Source organism: Dermacentor albipictus, chromosome 8 (genome assembly GCF_038994185.2).
Source record: "Dermacentor albipictus isolate Rhodes 1998 colony chromosome 8, USDA_Dalb.pri_finalv2, whole genome shotgun sequence".
Taxonomy (NCBI): domain Eukaryota; kingdom Metazoa; phylum Arthropoda; class Arachnida; order Ixodida; family Ixodidae; genus Dermacentor; species Dermacentor albipictus.
In genome coordinates, this window is record NC_091828.1 from 11,551,579 (window position 1) to 11,569,924 (window position 18,346).

Sequence of the window (18,346 nt, forward strand, 5' to 3'; positions counted from 1 at the left end):
ACGGCTACCATAAGGCGCCGCAGTAGCGCGCATCCCCTGTATGGAAATAAAGCACTGCATGAGTGGAGGTCTGCCTACAGCGGCTGCTGCGAGTTACACCCATGCGTAACCCTTTCACCGCCTTTCACGATCACCTCATTATAGAGGCAGGTGCACGACACTTCGCTCCGTTTGGAACGTGCTGCCCGAAACAGATTGTTCGAGCTAGCCAATATATCCGTAAATGAAAGCATGCATAGAGCTGCGCTCAAATTCACGTTAGGGGGTATCGTAATGCTGGGAAAATGTCTTTCCAAAATACGTTCGTGTAGCTTAGAGGTAGATGCTCCGATTGCATTCCTAATAAGCGTAGGTATGTCTGCAGTTCGAGTCTGCAACGGTTTCCCTGATCTTGATAACTAGAGCGAGCACACGAAGTGTGGGTTGAAGCACATGTTGAGGTCAAGGTATTCCCATAGCGTTGCTTCAGACCTCGGTTGTAAAACGTAAACGCATTTACTGCGTTCACGTGAGCACATTTAATGTTATGGGAGTTGGTTCTCATCTTGTCCATGTCCTTGCGCTTTATTTCGACGTTCGAATGAAGTTGTACCTTCTGTAACAAACAACTATCTGAACTGCAAGCAATAGCCCGACGTATATTGCTAACATGTAGCAAAAAAGCTGCGCTTATTCGAACCTACTGTACAATAATCAGGTGTGTTTTATTTCTACCCCTTTGCTTGAGACCGTGCCGGTAGGCTAGGAGCACCTAAAAGGCTTCGTGTTTATAAAATAAACATGTATGGGTGGAACAACAGAGACCGCCACTGAAGAAATACGTTACGGGCGACTCACTCAGACTGTGCAAGGATTTTGTTGATCCAACGGAACTGTCGGTTGTAGAGTGCCTCGTTCCTGTTCAGCAACACAGGTTGAGACTCTTCATCATCCGGATCTGTGTTTCCGCAAAGCAACACTGTGTCCAGCATCAGGATGTCCAAGGTATGGTTAGCCGCACCCGGAATCTGGTAAGTTTTATTGTAGTAGTAGAACGGGAAGTGCCTGCAGCAGAAAAATTTTGTAGCTTTAACAAGAGGTCCTGTTGGCATGGCGCTCTTTTTTCCATGCATTTGAAAGTCGGAAATTTGGAGCTGTGTACAGACATGTTCCTGGAAACAAATACATACCGCGAAGGCCCATTTCGCGACCACTATTGGTGGTCCGAAAATCTTAATTTCACCTACATATCTCCAAAATGTCGTTAGAGAAATAACATCTTGCTGAGGGATATAGCCTGTGACAACCTAAGAACTACAAAGAAGCTCTGTCCACAGAATACGTGTGCATCTCTTTTTCACATGGCAAAAACAGACGAGCCAGATAGAGTGCGTGAAAAGGCATGACTTATCTCTTCTACATGCAAATGGTAGTCAAATCGGAAAATAAATGCTTGTTGTTTCAAGCTGAACTATTCTCTTCTACTGACCATTGATATTTTCACGTAATGACGGTGTAGAAGGCAACAAAACTGTGAAAGACGAAACCAGCGTTTCCTTGGGCGAACATGTGTCTTAAAAAAAGGCTACGCTTGAAAACAGACAGCGGTAAAAACAGTCGGCATGCAATGGTCGAAAATTTGATCAGTGGGTCAAGCGCATCGGCTTTTTACACATGAGTCACCCAAGGTTCCAAAGTAATCACTCGAGTAATCAGAGTAATCAGTTCCAGAGTAATCATTCCAGAGTAATAACAATAAGCGAGGCACGTACATGCAATAAGATTACTCAAGGTTCGGTGACAACCGACAGCGGATAGAAGCCTTGATATTATTCGAAATACTTCCGATACATGGAGGCGCGTCCTGCGCTAAGCGATAACATTTGTTAGAGGATGAAACACGGTGACTCATAAAAAATTACACGTTTCAATACCACCATCTAAAAACCACCGTTCCGGTGCTACAAACATGAAAACGCAAACTAAACCACGCATAATAAAGAAAAAACAATAACAAAATGACAAAGATACTAAGTCACTAAGTTCGTGAATGAGCGTAGAAAGGCTTAAGGAGCACCACGTGAATGACTTCAGCTCGTGCGCGGCGCCGCTGTGGTTTCGAAATGCCGTCTGGCACGACCTGATGGTCAACTACACCAATGCCTCATATGATCTTGAGGGGTTCGAAATAGCGGCGCAACAGTTTCTCGCTAAGTCTATGTCGTCGTATCGGAGTCCAAAGGCAAACACGGTCGCCGGGCAGATATTCAGCTGCGCGTAGTCGAAACTTGTAGTTTCGGCTGTCGGTCCTCTGCTGGTTCTTGATTCGCATGAGGCCGAGTGGGCGGGCTTCTTCGGCACGTCGGAGATGGGTGCTGACGTGAAGACCATTCTTTGTCCGTGAAGTACGGCATCATGGCATCGAGAGTCGTCGTCGGGTTCCTGCCGTTAATGAGCTTGAACGGCATGATTTGCATTGCTTCTTGCAGCACCGTGTTGCAAGAGAAGGTTACCTACAGCAGGAAGGCATCCCACGTCTTGTGCTCGACGTCGATGTACACTGCAAGCATGTCGGCGAGGGTCTTGCTCAGCAGCTCTGTTAAGCCATTCTTCTGCCGGTAGTAGGCAGTCGTCCTCCTGTGACTTGACCGCCTTCATGGCAAATGGTTTGGGGAGCTTTGCAGTGAAGGCCAGACTTCGGTCAGTGATGTGGACATCTGGCACAACACGTCGCATCAGGATATTCTCAACGAATAATTAGCGAATTTGGCTGCACCCCCTTCAGGCAAGGTTTTAGTTTCTATGTAGCAGGTAAGGTAGTGAGTAGCCACGATGATCCGCTTATTTCCAGATGTCGACGTCGGAATGGGCCCCAACCAATCAATCCCGATCCGCTCAAACGGTCAGAAAGGAGGCTGTATTGGCTTCAGTAATTCCGCCGGCCTTGTCAGTCATGTCGCGCGTCTCTGGCAGACTCCATATGTCTTGACCTAACGGGCACTGTCGCCGGTCAGGTGCGGCCAATAGTAATTCTCTTGTATTCTTGCGAGCATACGGGAAAGCCAGAAAAGCCCCACTGTCTTATATTTGTGCAGCGCCTGCAGGACGTCTGACTGGAATGCAGCGGGCACAACAAGAAGGTAGACTGCGCGGGCTGGCGAAAAGTTCGTCATCACGAGGACGTCGTTTCTTAAGAGAAAAAAACGTGCGCAGCTTGCTCTACTGGTACAATGCTGGAGTCAGCAGCGGAGCTTCTGATCACCGAGCTTTTACGTGGCTTGTCCAAGTTGTTTGTAGGTTTAGTAAGGTAATGTCAGTTTTTTCCTAAGATTTCAATAGGCTTCTCTAAGCCATTTCTAGGTTTTACGAGATTATGGTAGGCTTGGCTAAGCTGGTTCTTGCTTTTCCGAGGTTATCCCAGGTTTTGCTAAGTCGTTGTCTTGATGGGCTTGACGCTGAAAGTTTTCGAGCATATGCAGGCTGCGATCACTTTCTCGGTGTCATTGAGCATTTCAGGCGCTGACTCTCGCCTTCCCTCGACAGAAACTCGGGGTCCTCCACTCGGCGTCACCTTTTCTCATCCGCAGCTTCAGCGCGGTGTTCCGCATCCACTCGGCGGCGACGCATCGCTTCTCACTTCGCAGTACAGTGCTCTTCTTCTAAACCGCTTCTTCTTCGGGCGTCCGGGCTTTTTTCTGTCTTCCAATGGAAGCAGCACTACGCACGGAGTAGAGGAGGTGAGAGGTTTGCCGCCACACCAGCTGTCCCGATGCCTGTGACGTCCCGATACGAGCCTACGGGTATGGGGTGCTAGGAGCTTACGTGGCTTGGTGCTCTCGCAGATTGTTGCTAGGCAACGCGAAGCAGCACACAGCTGGGCTGAGTTTTCTGCTAACGCTGCACGGCGGCACGAAAACTTAAACAGTTCCTCTGTTAAAACGAAGACGATCTGTGCCTATGTGCCCTCGACGCGAAGTCAGTTTTGTCTTGAAGTAATCATCAAGCCTCCTTAGCTCTGTGCCCGCTCGCTGCTGCTGGACAAAGTCGTTTGCACTTATTGTACGCAAAAAGTGTCCTTGTCTTAGTCATCTTTGAATGACTGCGTTATTTAGACAATATATTGTCTGGGATGTAGAGGCTAAAGGCAGATGCAACTGCCTGACAAAGGCCCCCCTACCCGAACATTGGTCAGGGGGTGGAACATCACGAAAATACAGTGGAGCAATGTAGGAACAAGAAAAAGAAAAGATGTATGCGGTAAGCAATCAAGTATACGAAAAAATAAGATTGGTATATTTAAACGTATTATATCATCAGTAATGCGCCAGCACATGGAAATATTTAAGCAAGCAAATAATACGTATAGGTGTTACAAAACATTATATAACAAATAGGAGAAAAAATATAAGAGAAAAACGACTAAAGTAAAAAGAAAAGTTATCGAGACCGCAAGGACAGTTAGGTACCATTAGGAACATAGGAAAGGATAATTCCTAACCTTTTTCTGTGGGCTGTAAGTAGATCTGCATTCCTGAATCACAGTACTGATTTATGGATTATTATTTAGGAAATGAGGTACTAGATAGGCGAGTGTCTGAGTACCATATTTGGTTCTAAACATATGTGTTCTAAGTCTGTTATGCCTAAGGTGATAATGCGAGTTGTCGAATGACAAAAATGTGGACAGGGTATTTGGGCCGGGTGGCGTGTCCACGGGAGCATGATACAGGCAGTCGGCATCCGAGTTTTTTCGTCTGAATTTCTACAATACGTTGATGTCCTATCTCGCAGATTTAGGCTCCTCCGCGGTAGGAGTACTGAAGAGTCCTTTAGATCCGCTAGCCAACACAGCGCGTAATGGTGGCTGGTGACTTTGAACGGCCTGCCATATTGGCAAGGGCGGACTTCTGCTGTAGCCCAAATGATGGCGAGGCCGTAGTTTCCGGTCGTAGTACAATTGCCGTCGGCATTTGGTGGCCACCGGCTAGAATGAGCTACCACCCGTTCAAATACGTTTTTCCTCTGGACTAGAACGGCACCGAGGCATCGTCTACTGACGTCAGTATTTCTGTATTGGCGTCCTCGTCGAAGTGTGCAAGTACTGGCGGCTTCTGCATGCGTTGTTTGAGTTCTTCAATTGCGTCCGCCTGTGGCATCTCCCACTTGAACTCGACATCACATTTTGTTAGGTGTGTCGGCGCCTCAGCAATGTGTTAAAATTGCTTGACACAGCGCCTGTAGTAGGCACACATGTCAAGGAATCTACGCACTGCGCTCTTGTCGATGGGCAGCTGGAACTTTGCGATGGCAGCTGTATTCTGCGGTCGTGGCGGACCCCAGATTTTCTTATGGCATGGCTCACGAACCCAAAATGATCCTAAGATGAGATGCACTTGTCCGGCTTCAGAGTGAGCCCTGTTCACTTGATTGCCTCTAGTACTGTTGCAAGCCGCCTAAGGTGGTCGTGAAAATTTCCGTCAAAGAGTAACAGATCATCCAAGTAAGCAAGATAGGTCTGCGACATCATTCCTGTTAACAACCTGTTCATCAGACGCTATAACGTTGGCGGCATCGAGCACAGTCTGAATGGCATTACCTTGATTTCATAGAGACTGTCTGGCGTGGTGGAGGCGGTGTTTTCGCAGCCCCTTTCGGGCACTTCTATTTGCCACTAGCCAGTCCAGAGATACATTGACTTGAAGTGTTTAGCATTGCAGAGGAAATCCAATGCTTCGTATATCCCTGGGAAGGGATATATGTCCTGCTTTGTGACCTTGTTCAGTTGAGGCTAATTGACGCAGAAACGTCAATTATCAAAAATTACGGCAAAGTTTAAAGTGCCCTTAGGCCTCAGCACTCACCAGCGCTTGGACCTCTTGCTGTACTCTATCTGGGCCGACACGTTGCCGTCATGGTCGTGGTTTCCAGCCACGATGAGCCACGGAACTTGAAGCGATGGCGCCGAGTACACGTCCTCAAAGGTCCTCTGCGCCGCGATGAGACACTCAAATAAATTCTGGGGTTATACGTGCCCAAACAACTGCCTGATTACGATGCATCCCACATTGGGGTGCTCCGGAATAATTTTAGAAATTAGTGTTATTTAATCCTCACCTAATGCACGGTACGCGATATTTTTTTGCATTCTACCCCCATAGGAGTCAAACAGACGACATTGAAGTCGGCAGCACAATGCCATAGCCAGTGGGCTGGTGCGACGGGTGACCACACTCATGAAACCAATTCACAACCCGTCTACAGATGGGTATCACACGAAGAAAGCAAAAATGCTCTACTTCCTCTTGATTGTTGATTAGAGGGTTCCTTATTGGTAAATTAGTGGATACACAGGCAGTATTGGCTGCACGATCCACCATCCTAGTGGCTGATCTAGCAAGAAATAGTGAGCAAAGCGAAATTCAAGAGAGCTAACGTACTCCTTAATATACACGAAGGGTTGTGAAAAAAATAGGAGGGCATAACAGTAACATTTACTGCAAGATTTTGTTATTTTCATATGACGTATTTCAGCCTATCAGTAAATAATCAAATTCGCCCTATTTCTTATAATAATTGTGAGGTAGCCCCGCCAACCTAGTTAACAAAGCCACCAACGGAAGAAGCGATGCAGGGGCGAGAATTTCTGCCTTAGATAACAGAATAAACGTAAGAAAAATATCTGGTACCAGGTAATACAATAAAGAACACTAGAAGACACTTTCGGGACACTATTTCCAAGACGAGTGTCTGAATGCGATACGCAAGCTGTCACCATCCTTAAATCCATACATACATACCATACATCCTTTTCTTTCGGGTTTTCAGTGAAACAGTTACGGACCATTCGTACGTGGCCGCGTGCTAAGCAAAGGTTGCATTTCTCTGCGAGAAGTGGAATAAATTGTCAAACAGACTAAAATGCGTGTATTTCTAACTTTTTAGAAGATATCGGGTTGATTTGCGGTTGACTTGTAGTGCTCATAAAAATTCAAAATCTTTGTAGGCTAAACTTATGTAATAATTTATATTTGTCCACGCTGTACGGTAGATGCAATATTGTATGAAAGCCACTTTTTTTCTAATACAGGCAATGTGTTCAATGAATCATTATTGTAAGTAGCTTAAATAAATGGCAGTAATGCTAGTCAGTAGAGAAAAGGCTTAGGGATAATATAAGCTTACGCCGCTTTGGTAGTATGCATGCACACTTTCGTGGCATACCGAAGACATCGCCAAGTTGATTTCTTAAATATTTAGTACGATCTTTCCAGGGCAAACACACGTGAAACATGGCCGGTCATTTTGGAGAAGGTGATAGCTCAATCTTCATCGGCCTCGTGGCAGTCGTAGTTTCAGCGCCGATACAATGCTGCCGATGCAAAAAGTGCTCTCGTGCATCGAGTATGAAGGCACGTTTCTCGCCGAATGCCAACTAAGACAACTGTTTGAGACGCGGCTCTCGGGAGAGACGTCTTAAGGTCAGCTTAGATGCGGCGGCTTGGGAAGGATGCTCCCCTCCTCCGCCTCTGTGCTCAATTCAGTTTATTGTCGGCGCTCGTGTTGTCCACTTCTCTTGTGTCCTGTCTGCACGCCCCATCTTTTTTGCATAATGTCCCCTTCTCCATCTGTGGTGGCTGCGCGAGAAGCGTAGCGTGTTCCTTCTGTGTCGCTACTCGCACCACTGGAAGCAAAACGCGTACGACAAATCGTCGTCTGCGCACGGCTGTCTAAACTACACCACCTCAGATATGTTCTGGTTAACTGGTCCTTTCGCCATTAAATTAGGCAACGAAAGAAAAACGCTACCTAAATATCCTCGCTATTCGCTTACACTCACGTTCATCGGCGATTGTTTCTGAGCACCTTTTTTTTTTACAAGTATCCTATCCTAGTGTTGAGGCATTTATTAAACGTAATTGATTTCAATAAATTAGTTTTAGAGGAATGGCAGCAGTGGCTTGCAGTTATTAGTTAAAAGCAGCAAGCGATGATTTCAGTTTTCTCCAAAAGTAAGTACTGCACTTGCAGTTCAGTACGTACCCAATCACCCATTATTTTTCACTTGGCGAAAACGAACGCCTTTGAAGATAACTTTTGTTTCACAGTCATTCTGTCGCTAGGGGCGAGTGTTAATGATTAAAGAAAGCGCTATGCCACCTCGGGCTTTGCCGGCTGTAACAGCACCTGCTTATGCCGGAGGTGGTGATCTTTATCTGCTGAATACTGTAAACATGAATGCAAGACTATATTTCTAAGTGTCTGGGCATTCACGAGCGAACCGAGTTTAATATACCAGTTTCTGTAGACGCGCCTCAATTTCATGAAGTTCAGCATGGCGTCCACAACACTGAAAGTAATAGGACATCTTGAAAAATAAAAAAAAATGTCGTGCTAGGTATCGACCTTCTTCTAGTGAATATGTGACTCGCGTAATGATCTTAAATCAGTCATCTTGAAAATAAAACAGTTCAAGCATACAACATCAAGTTACTTTTCTCGTTTTCTTTTTCGCTTGTGTTACCGCTCCTGCATCATCGTTAACAAGACTAGAATGCGGGGTACTTGGCTCCTCAGCAACCTATAGAATCATCGTGAAATTACAGCCCATGGAAGTAAGCTAACGGGAGACATACACATATACTTACGACGACCAGTGACAGAGGAATGTTCTGTCCACTGATTCAACCCTCTTCCAATAAAGTGCTAAAAAGGTTCGCAACAATTGAACTCACTTTTTTTGCCCATGCGGGACAGGCCTCCTCCGCACTGTTATCTTCTAGAAGGAGATGATTCGCAAAGTCTAACATTGGTGTCGATTATAGATCAAAGGAACACAACACTATTACAGGGCAAAACACTATTATATTAATCGTCACAGAAGGAAACGGACACTCGCGAAAAGCAGAAAAAAAAACAACTTTAGCAAACATAAGGAAAGCTCAACAAAAATCAAGAAATATGAAAGAAAACGTTCAAAAAAGTAAATATTTTAAACTTTATTCTAGTATAAGGCTGTTCGTTTTTTCCCTATAATATTTGTTTCTCGCAGATTTTTCCCGCCGAACCCTTAAATATATATGCTAATACAGACTTATATTGCCGCCACTGCGATCAATACATTGAATAGGATTTAGTATTCAATTGAAAGACCCTAAATTTATCTTCGTGCATCGCGGCAAGCTGGCCAGAGAAGTAGCGGAACATTCTGAAATTGAAAATTGCCACAATGATTCTTATAGTAGCTCATCGGTATGTCCCTCGGAAAGCATTATGATTATCTTGAGGTTGTTTTATAATGGATGTAAGAAATGATTTTGATGATTTAGCAAGAAGCCGGTCTTCAAATTAAACTATCTGTCAGCATTCAAGGCGATATCCATTCGTGATTATCCGTGCGCTGTGTCCTTGCTGACGTCACCGATCCAGGCCAGTACTGGGGCACTGGTAAGCGCGTGGCATCTCCATCCCTCGGTCGTGTCGGCTTGTCTCGGCTGCAAGCAGGTCCAATTACGCCACGGCATAGGTCACCAGAATAAGCCGCCACCGCTCACTCCTCAATCATCATCAGCCCGGTTACTCCCACTGCAGCGCAAAGGCCTCTCCGATGCCCCTCCAACTACCCCGGTCATGTGCTATTTGTTGTCACGTCGTCCCTGCAAATTTCTTATTCTCATACGCCCACCTCGTTTTCTGCCACCTATTCCTACGCTTCCCTTCCCTTGGAATCCAGACCGTAACCCTTAATGACCATCGGTTTTCTTCCCTCATTACATGTGCTGCCCATGCCCATTTTTTTTCTTTATTTCAACTAAAATGTCATTAACTCGCGTTTCTCCCTCACCCAATCTGCTCTTTTCTTATCCCTTAACGTTACACCCATCATTCTTGTTTCCATAGCTCGTTGCGTCGTCTTCAATTCAAGTACAACCGTTTTCGTAAGCCTCCAGGTTTCTGCCCCATACGAGTACTGGTAAGACACAGCTGTTATAAACTTTTCTCTTGAGGGATAACGGAAACCAGCTGTTCATGATCTGAGAATGCCTGCCAAACAAACCCCAGCCTATTCTTATTCTTCTGATTATTTGCGTCTCATGATCCGGATCCGCGGTCACTACCTGCCCTAAGTAGATGTATTGCCTTACCGCTTCCAGTGCCTCGTTACCTATCGTAAAGTGCTGTTCTCTTCCGACACTGTTAAACATTAATTTAGTTTACTGCAGTTTAACTTTTAGACCCACTCTTCGGATTTGCCTCTCCTGATCAGTGAGCGTGCATTGCAACTGGTGCCCTGGGTTACTAAGCAAGGCAATATCAGTGAATCGCAAGTTACTAAGGTTTCCCATTAACTCTTATCCCCAATTCTTCCCAATCCGGGTCTCTGAATACCTCCTGTAAACATGCTGTCAATAGCATTGGAGATATCATATCTTCCTGCTTGACGCCTTTCTTTACTTGGATTTTGTTGCTTGCTTTATGGAGGACTACGGTGGCTGTGGAGCAGCTATAGATATCTTTCAGTATTTTTACATACGGCTCGTCTATACCCTGATTACGTAATGCCTTCGTGATAGCTGAGGTTTCGACAAAATCAAACGCTTTCTCGTAATCAATGAAAGCTTTATATAACGGTTAGTCAAATACCGCACATTTCTCTATCACCTGATTGATAGTGTGAATATGGTTTATTGTTAGGTAGCCTTTACGGAATCCTACCTGGTCCTTTGCTTCACACAACTCTAAGGTGTTCCTGATACTATTTGCGATTACCTTAGTAAATAGTTTGTAGGCAACGGACAGTAAGCTGTTCGGTCTGTAATTTTTCAAGTCTTCGGCTACCCCTTTCCTATGGATTAGGAATATGTTAGCGTTCTTCCAAGATTCCGGTACGCTCGAGGTCATGAGGCATTGAGTATATCGGGTGGCCAGTTTTTCTAGAACAATCTACCCACCATCCTTCAACAAATCTGCTGTTACCTGATCCTCCCCAGCTGTCTTCCTCCTTTGCATAGCTCGCAAGGCTTCCTTCTTCCGGCGCTACTTGTGGGATTTCAAGTTCCTCTAGTATATTGTCTCTTCCATTATCGTCATGGCTGACACTGGTACTGTATAAATCTCTGTAGAACTCCTCAGCCTCTGCAGCTATCTCATCCACATTAGTAAGGATAATGCCGGCTGTGTGTCTCAACTCATACATCTGATACTTGTAGATTCCTAGTTTCTTCACTGCTTTAAGGATTCCTCTATTTCTGAGAGCATGTTCAATTCTATACATATCATACCTCGTTATGTCAGCTCTCTTACGCTTGTTGATTAACTTCAAAAGTTCTGCCAGTTCTATTCTAGCTGTAGGGTTAGAGGCTTTCATACATTGGCGTTTCTTGATCAGATCTTTCGTCTCCTGCGATAGCTTACTGGCATCCCGTGTAACGGAGTTACCACCGACTTCAATAGCACATTCCTTAATGATGCACATAATTGGTCGTTCATATCTTCCACACTAAGGTCCTGTTCCTGAGTGAAGGCTCTAGCTTCATCCGGAATTCCTCTATTTTCCCTCTTAGCGTTAACTCATTGATCGGCTTCTTATGTGTCAGTTTCTTGCGTTCCCACCTCAGATCTAGCCTAATTCGAGTTTTTACCATCCTATGGTCACTGCAGCGCACCTTGCCGAGCACGTCCACGTCTTGTATGATGCCAGGGTTAGCGCAGCGTATAAAGTCCATTTCATTTATAGTCTCACCATTCGGGCTCCTCCACGTCCACTTTTGACTATCCCGCTCGCGGAAGAAGGTACGCATATTATACGCATATTATTCTGTTCTGCAAAGTGTACTAATAGCTCTCCACGGCGATTCCTAGTGCCTATGCCATATTCTCCCACTGACTTGTCTCCAGCCTGCTTCTTGCCTACCTTGACATTGAAGTCGCCCAGCACAGTGTATTTTGTTTTGACCTTACCCATCGCTAATTCCACGTCTTCATAGAAGCTTTCGATTTCCTGCTTATCATGTCTGGGTGTAGGGGCGTAGACATGTGGTACCTTCAATTTGTACCTCTTATTAAGTTTCACAACAAGACCTGCCACCCTCTCGTTAATGAAATAGGATTCCTCTATGTTACCAGCTATATTCTTATTAATCAGGAATCCGACTCCTAGTTCTCGTCTCTCCGCTAAGCCGCGGTAGCACAAGACGTGCGCGTTTTTTAGCACTGTATATGCTTCTTTCGTCCTTCTAACTTCGCTGAGCCGTATTATATCCTATTTACTGCCCTGTAATTCCTCCAATAGCACTGCTAGGCTCGCCTCACCGGATACCGTTCTAGCGTTAAAGTTTGCCAGGTTCAGATTGCATAGAGTTAAACGTATACGTAAAACGACATAAGGGGTCGCTATTTACAATGTATTTAAACTGAGGTCCCCAGCAGTAACTTTTATGGCGAACTGCCTGCACACCAGACAGACCCACCTTCTTCGTCGTCTCCTCCAGGCGGAGTGACTTTCGTTGCTACTCACGTTCAGCAGCACACGCCCCTGTTCATAGCCACGTTCATTCACCTTCTCCCTCACTCATGCTCCATCTCACACCTGTGCAACCAGTATGGAGCGAATAGGAGTGCGTGTTACTCGTAAGCGAGTACCTTTAGAGTACGTGCCTTAAAGCGTCGGTCGTCAACCGAACGGACACCCTTGAAGTAGAAATTGTCCCCGAGAGAGAGGACGAAGTCGATGCGCTTGGCAGCTGCCACGACCGCCATGGTCTTGGCCAGGTTCCGTTGGATGCGCGTCGTGTACGGGTAGAAAGGCAGACCACCCCAGTCGCCGAACACGAGGAACCGCACCGACGCGTTGTTGGCTGGTCCGGTGACGCCCGGTGACGCCAGCGCACCACCGCTCAGCACCGCCAGCCACGCTGAAGCAAACAGGCCTTCCCAGTTATTCGTTAAATATTTTTGCTGCAACAAACTGGTGTAGGTTTACGCAACACATCAGCAGGCTTACAACACAAATAGCGGGTGTTAAAACATTTCCATTCGCAAGCTTTAGTACAGGTGGTGCTTGACTATTCGTCTAAAAATTTTTACAAGCATGTAAATAAAGTATTACCCTGGTCGATCCACCGGCTGCTGGGAAGGATTGATTTTGCAGCAAAATTAGGTTTCAATCGACAAAATTATATTTGTCACTGCCACCAGTATGTGAACAATGTGTACTTTATATTGCCAACATTTAGGCTATGAAGGAGCATGCAAAAGTTGTCGGATCCTGAGGTATAGGGTGACGCTTCAGGATGCGAAGAAATTCCACATCCTCCGTCATGGCAGTGGATAGCAGTGACTAATTCTCCCTAGCCTAGTCTTGTACATATACACCTGATAATGCTAACGGGAGGACGATTGTCGCGGTAAATTGATGGTAAAACGATAGGATGGATAGATGGGTTAGTTGGTAATGCAATATCAGAAAACTTAGAGCGCCAGAAGGGCACTGGACCTGTATATGTTCTCATGCGTACATTAAATATATTTTGTTAGTGAGCCCGAGTAATGTGTGTTCCTTTTCTGTGTCTAGTGTCTTTCTTGTGGTCTATGTTTTAAAATAATGAAGGTACGGCACCGCTCACGCAAACTGGTAGATTGTCGTCTGTCTCCCAACTTCGACAAGTTGCATTTTTGTCCGTGTAAATGTAAGTTTGCGTGCGTTTATATTTCTCGATTTCCTAGGCTGCATGAAGGGGTACATCGTATCGAAGCAGTGAATCGATTTCGCTCACCCTCCCACACACGTACAACATTGCGAAACAAAATTGTCTGTGATTGAAAGCCAATAGCCCTGGGAGCCTTGCTCCGACAACCGACATGCCAAGTGCTTCATACCCTGCAAGGTCCATTTCGTGTACGAAATCCTCAAGTCCCGCAGTGGCTTTAATTGGACAACAAGTCGTTGTATCACTTACCTCCTGAAAAAACGTGCACTAAGTTTTGAGGTTAAAAATCCTGCAGACCTCAGCTCACAAGGACTGTCGACGGTAATTCGACTTGCATTGGAACAATGTAGCAACACACCATACTGCCTTCGCCATCCGCAGTGGGGCTTCACTATCACGCTTCGATGATTTTTTATTTATTCTTGTTATACTTACTGCAGCCTCAATGAGGCTATTGTAGGAGTTGGATGAACAACAAACATACAAAGATTTACAAACAAGCTTGCGTGAATTTTTTCAGTTGTAGTGAAAGGATGTTGCCCGGTAATGAATTCCAAACTTCAATTGTTGATGCAAAGGAACTTTGTTTAAACGAATCTGTGCAGGCAAACAAGGTGGAGATATCTAGAGCATGGAGACTCCTTGAGCACGAGGGCTGGGAGAAAGTCAAATAGTTATCTAGAAAGTAGAGGCGACGAGAATTGGTTAACCTGCGAAGGAATTTTCTGCATTCATATTTGCTACGCTCTGCAAGATGAGTGAGATCAAGTCGGGGAAGTGAGCCAGGCGGCAAAGATTCCTTGTCCTATGTCCTACAAACAAAACGCACTGTCTTTTTTTGCACTGATTCTAGTTTTTCGACGTCACAGTAGTGGAATCTCCTTTGAAACGGGGTGGTGACAAATGGTCGTCCAACCTCTTTGTGGTAATCAGGTATGCAGCACGTGCTCCAGCGTTTTTTTTTTCATACATCTCCTTAATTTTTGTAACTTTCTCGAAACTCCTCCATCTACTTCAATAAGAATAACGATGTCAACGAGTTTTTTCAAATTCTTCGTGCAAATTTCTGCAGCGCGAAGCGCACCATAGTATATGTGCCTTCCACCGCAACCTGTGCCTGTAACGGCATAGGTTTCCTACGCCTGTCGTATCAATCTCTTCCCTGCGTTTTTCTACAATGTACTAAATGTATCTCGCTTATCTTTACAGCTGACTGGTTCATGCTTACATGCGCTTTAAATACAATGGCTTCAGGATGGTGTAGGCTAGCTACGAGTATAACAAGGTTAATAGGTTAGCATTTCATTTGGATGTGCTGAGTGGTCTCCAGAATTTCGCTGGATTAGACTGATGCCACATATTGTTGCCAATATTTGCACAGTATGTTTTTCTTCTTAAGCAACCAGCTCGAGCTTTAAAAAAGCAAGGAAATATCCTTTGTGTTACGATACAGATTTCCTACTAATTTCTTTCTTCTCATTCTTGGAAATCGCCTTGGTATTTTTTTTATTTCCATTCTTTGCATACAACTCGCTGCCTCACTCTCCCACACTTTCCTTCTGATGACCCCTGCTTGTGTATGCACACTTTTAATTACCCTGTATTTGGTTGCCAATTTTCTAGACCTCTTCTTCCACTCTACATACGCTTTTCAGGCACAGATAATTTTAGACGCCCATTGATTTTGATCCATACGCCTCAGTCTTTCATCAAAACTAATTTGGCTCCGCGCTTCTATGACTTCAGAGGAGGTCCAACCCATGTCCCAGTGCGCTGTCTCATGTGCGGTTTTGCCATACCTTCCAAAGCCTACCGGCCTAACGATCCTTGGTTCGCTTCACTCCTTTCAAATATCCTATTCGAAGCGCAGAATGCCCTTTGCCAAAGCCTAGCTCTGGTAACAATATTCATTTTCAAATTCGACGCGCTAACTCGTATTGACACGTGTACTTATTTATTTTTCGCGAGTGACCGCTTTTCACCAGCTAGCAAGCGTGAGGCGTTATCTCTCAGAGCAGAACGTGTCTGCATGTATCGGAAGTTTTTCGAATGTCATCGATAGTACTATTTGTTGTCTATTGTCAAGGCACCTCGCGTATTCTGATGGTATGCTCGACGCGAATTGTTTTTCTGGAAGACGCGAGGGCGCCAACGACTACCCCGTAACTTTCGATGATTCATGTACAATATCCAACGTGCTCGACACGCATATCAGATTTTCGACGATCACCGACAGTCCTCGTCACTAGCATTGCACTTTGAGTGTAGCCTTTTTCTCTGGGCAGAAGTCAGCCCAAAAAAGAGATAATTTTGTCATTCACAGTTTGGCTGACCGTGACCGCCACTAATTTGTAATTTTGTCATTCACAGTGGCCGTGACCGCCACTACTACGCGACATCTGGTGTACAACACCGATGTCACCAAGCACCGGTGAGGTAGCCGTAAGCTGCAAGGGCTAGGACTGGGACTGCAAGGACCATAGTACGGGCCACTTCCCGAGAAAAACACGGGAATCAAGGCTAAATTAAGAACCCCAATGGGTTCCCCAGCAGCTCCCCCCCCCTAGTGCAACAACCTCGGGAGCTACAAATCTTCAGCGAATTGTCGGCTGTATACCCAGAAAGCTGGCTGGATCCCAATGAAAGGATCGCGACATTCAAGAACTGGAACTCCGACGACCACTTTCGCATGTATAGATCGTCTTGCATGACGCCACAAGAATGTGGTTTGAGAAGAAGAAGTCGGCCCTGACAACTAAGGAGCTGTTCCGTAACGGCTTCCTGCAGACCTTTGTGATTGTCGCGCGCAAGGAACAGGCCCAAATTTTCTTGGAAACCAGCATAGAACTACCGAACGGGAACATCACCATCTTCACGGAGGAGATGACACGCCCCTTCCGCCATGCCGATCCCGACATGTCTGAAGAAGATAAAGTTCTGTGCCTCGCGAGGACGGTGAAAGCTTAGCTGTTCGCCAGATTGATACGCAACCCACCCAAGACCACTCGATATGTGGGCAAGACAATAGAGAGCTATAGCTCAGCGGACCAGCGTAGAAGCCACTGCGTATGTTGCACCACGCATGCGCACTGGCATCTAGCTGGCCTGCTGGGCTTGCTGGCCTGCCGGCCCACTGTAACTCTTTAATATACCCGCCGAACACTTAGCGCCATTGACACTGATGTTCAAGCACTCGGCAGCGTAGACTTGCGTGAGGACATTAGAGCGGCTGTTCGCGAATAACTACAGGTCGCAGCCTTAAGTGGCCGCAATCACCGACATTGTCAAAGACGAAGTTCAGCGATCACATGCAGTTCTTGACGTGAAACCACAATCGCCCCAGCCCCAGCCAGAAGCGATGGCGTACGCCACCATCGCACACTGCCAGGTTATCACGAGGGGGTCCACCTCCGCGCACGCAGCATGGTGGACCCCCTCGTGATAGCCTTGAATCCAACGCGATGAGGATTTTAACGTGTTTCGAGGAGTTCTCCCGAAGTCTCAGGTTCACGTTCGAACATTGCACAGAAAACTTGATCATAATTCTTGATTTGAAAATTAAATTTAAAAGTGAGAGACATGTGTGTTGGCAGTATTGCCCTAGACTGAAAAAAATCGCTCCTCCCATACGAACCGTCCCACTCCAAATTAATAAAACGTGCCAAAGTTTCCTTGTGCTTAACGAATGCTCTTAACAAGAGTTGCACCCACTCATTGCAGCAGAGTTTTGGAGCCCAGAAGGCGAGATTAATGTCGGCAGGGTACCCAGTGTCACTTTTGATGGCGGGGTCAGACTCCTTGTTTAGAAAGTACACAAAAAGGAAAACCGTGGAAACCTCGGACGACAATGAATCTTCAAAAAAAAAAAAGGTCGTAGTGTTGCCGTATTTGCATGGCTCTTCTCATACTCTTAAGAGAGGGGCCACTAGGAATGGCGGCACATTAGTGTTTCCGGCGCCGAGCAAACTGGTTAGGTTGTGCAAAAGCATCACAGGAGAGAAGAAAGTTGCGACTAGTGGCTGTGGAAAAAAGCACACCACTTTAATAACAAAGACTGTGCATCTTGGGTTGTGTATCGCATACCTCTCATGGGGACTGTCCTATATCGGCCAGACAGGTCGTTGCAATAATGACCGCATGTGTGAGCATCGCTATATACTACCTACAGGTACAGAAGGGAACTTGCCATTGCATCGCAAAAACACGAATGCCAATCTGTTTCTGATAGTGTATCGATAGTGGGCAGAGAGCGCAGCAAACTGGCAAGAGCAATTAACGAAGCGTTCCGCATGAAAACGTTGGGCACGCATACATGTGTAAGTGAACCTTCGGTTCATATCAATGATAAAGAACTGCATTTTCTAAATTTGTCATGTTGATCCACGTGTTGGTGCCTTTGTCGGGAACAGGTGTGACTTAGCTTTTGTGTACGTGTAGAACTTTTGGTAATAATTGACTACAAACCTTCTTATTGTTCTTGGGTGTATACGCATGCATGGCGGTGATTTGTGGAATGTTTTCACAATAAACTTCACTTATACTTCCAGCGTTGTCGTATCTGTTTCTACTCCTTGTGCACGCGTCCGTGCTTGCTGGAAACCACTATACGTTCACCATGTTTGGGTTGCGTCACTCGAAGGAAGACTGGAACGTCGTGGCGC

General features: G+C 45.7%; 1 protein-coding gene across 6 annotated transcripts in view; it reads right to left on the reverse strand.

The window, feature by feature from the left end:
* The window catches only part of LOC135915545 (tartrate-resistant acid phosphatase type 5-like), a 142,098-nt gene that overhangs the window by 62,626 nt on the left and 61,126 nt on the right, over positions 1–18,346 (reverse strand). For 4 of the 6 annotated variants that reach the window (XM_070523053.1, XM_070523051.1, XM_070523055.1 and 1 more), the window contains 3 exons: positions 12,619–12,890; positions 5,841–5,965; positions 838–1,044 (listed from right to left, as the gene is read on the reverse strand). In XM_070523053.1, coding sequence (XP_070379154.1) covers positions 838–1,044; positions 5,841–5,965; positions 12,619–12,890 — 604 coding nt within the window. The remainder of the gene's footprint in view (positions 1–837; positions 1,045–5,840; positions 5,966–12,618; positions 12,891–18,346) is intronic. The other 2 variants (XM_070523052.1, XM_070523054.1) reach the window with 1 other exon arrangement.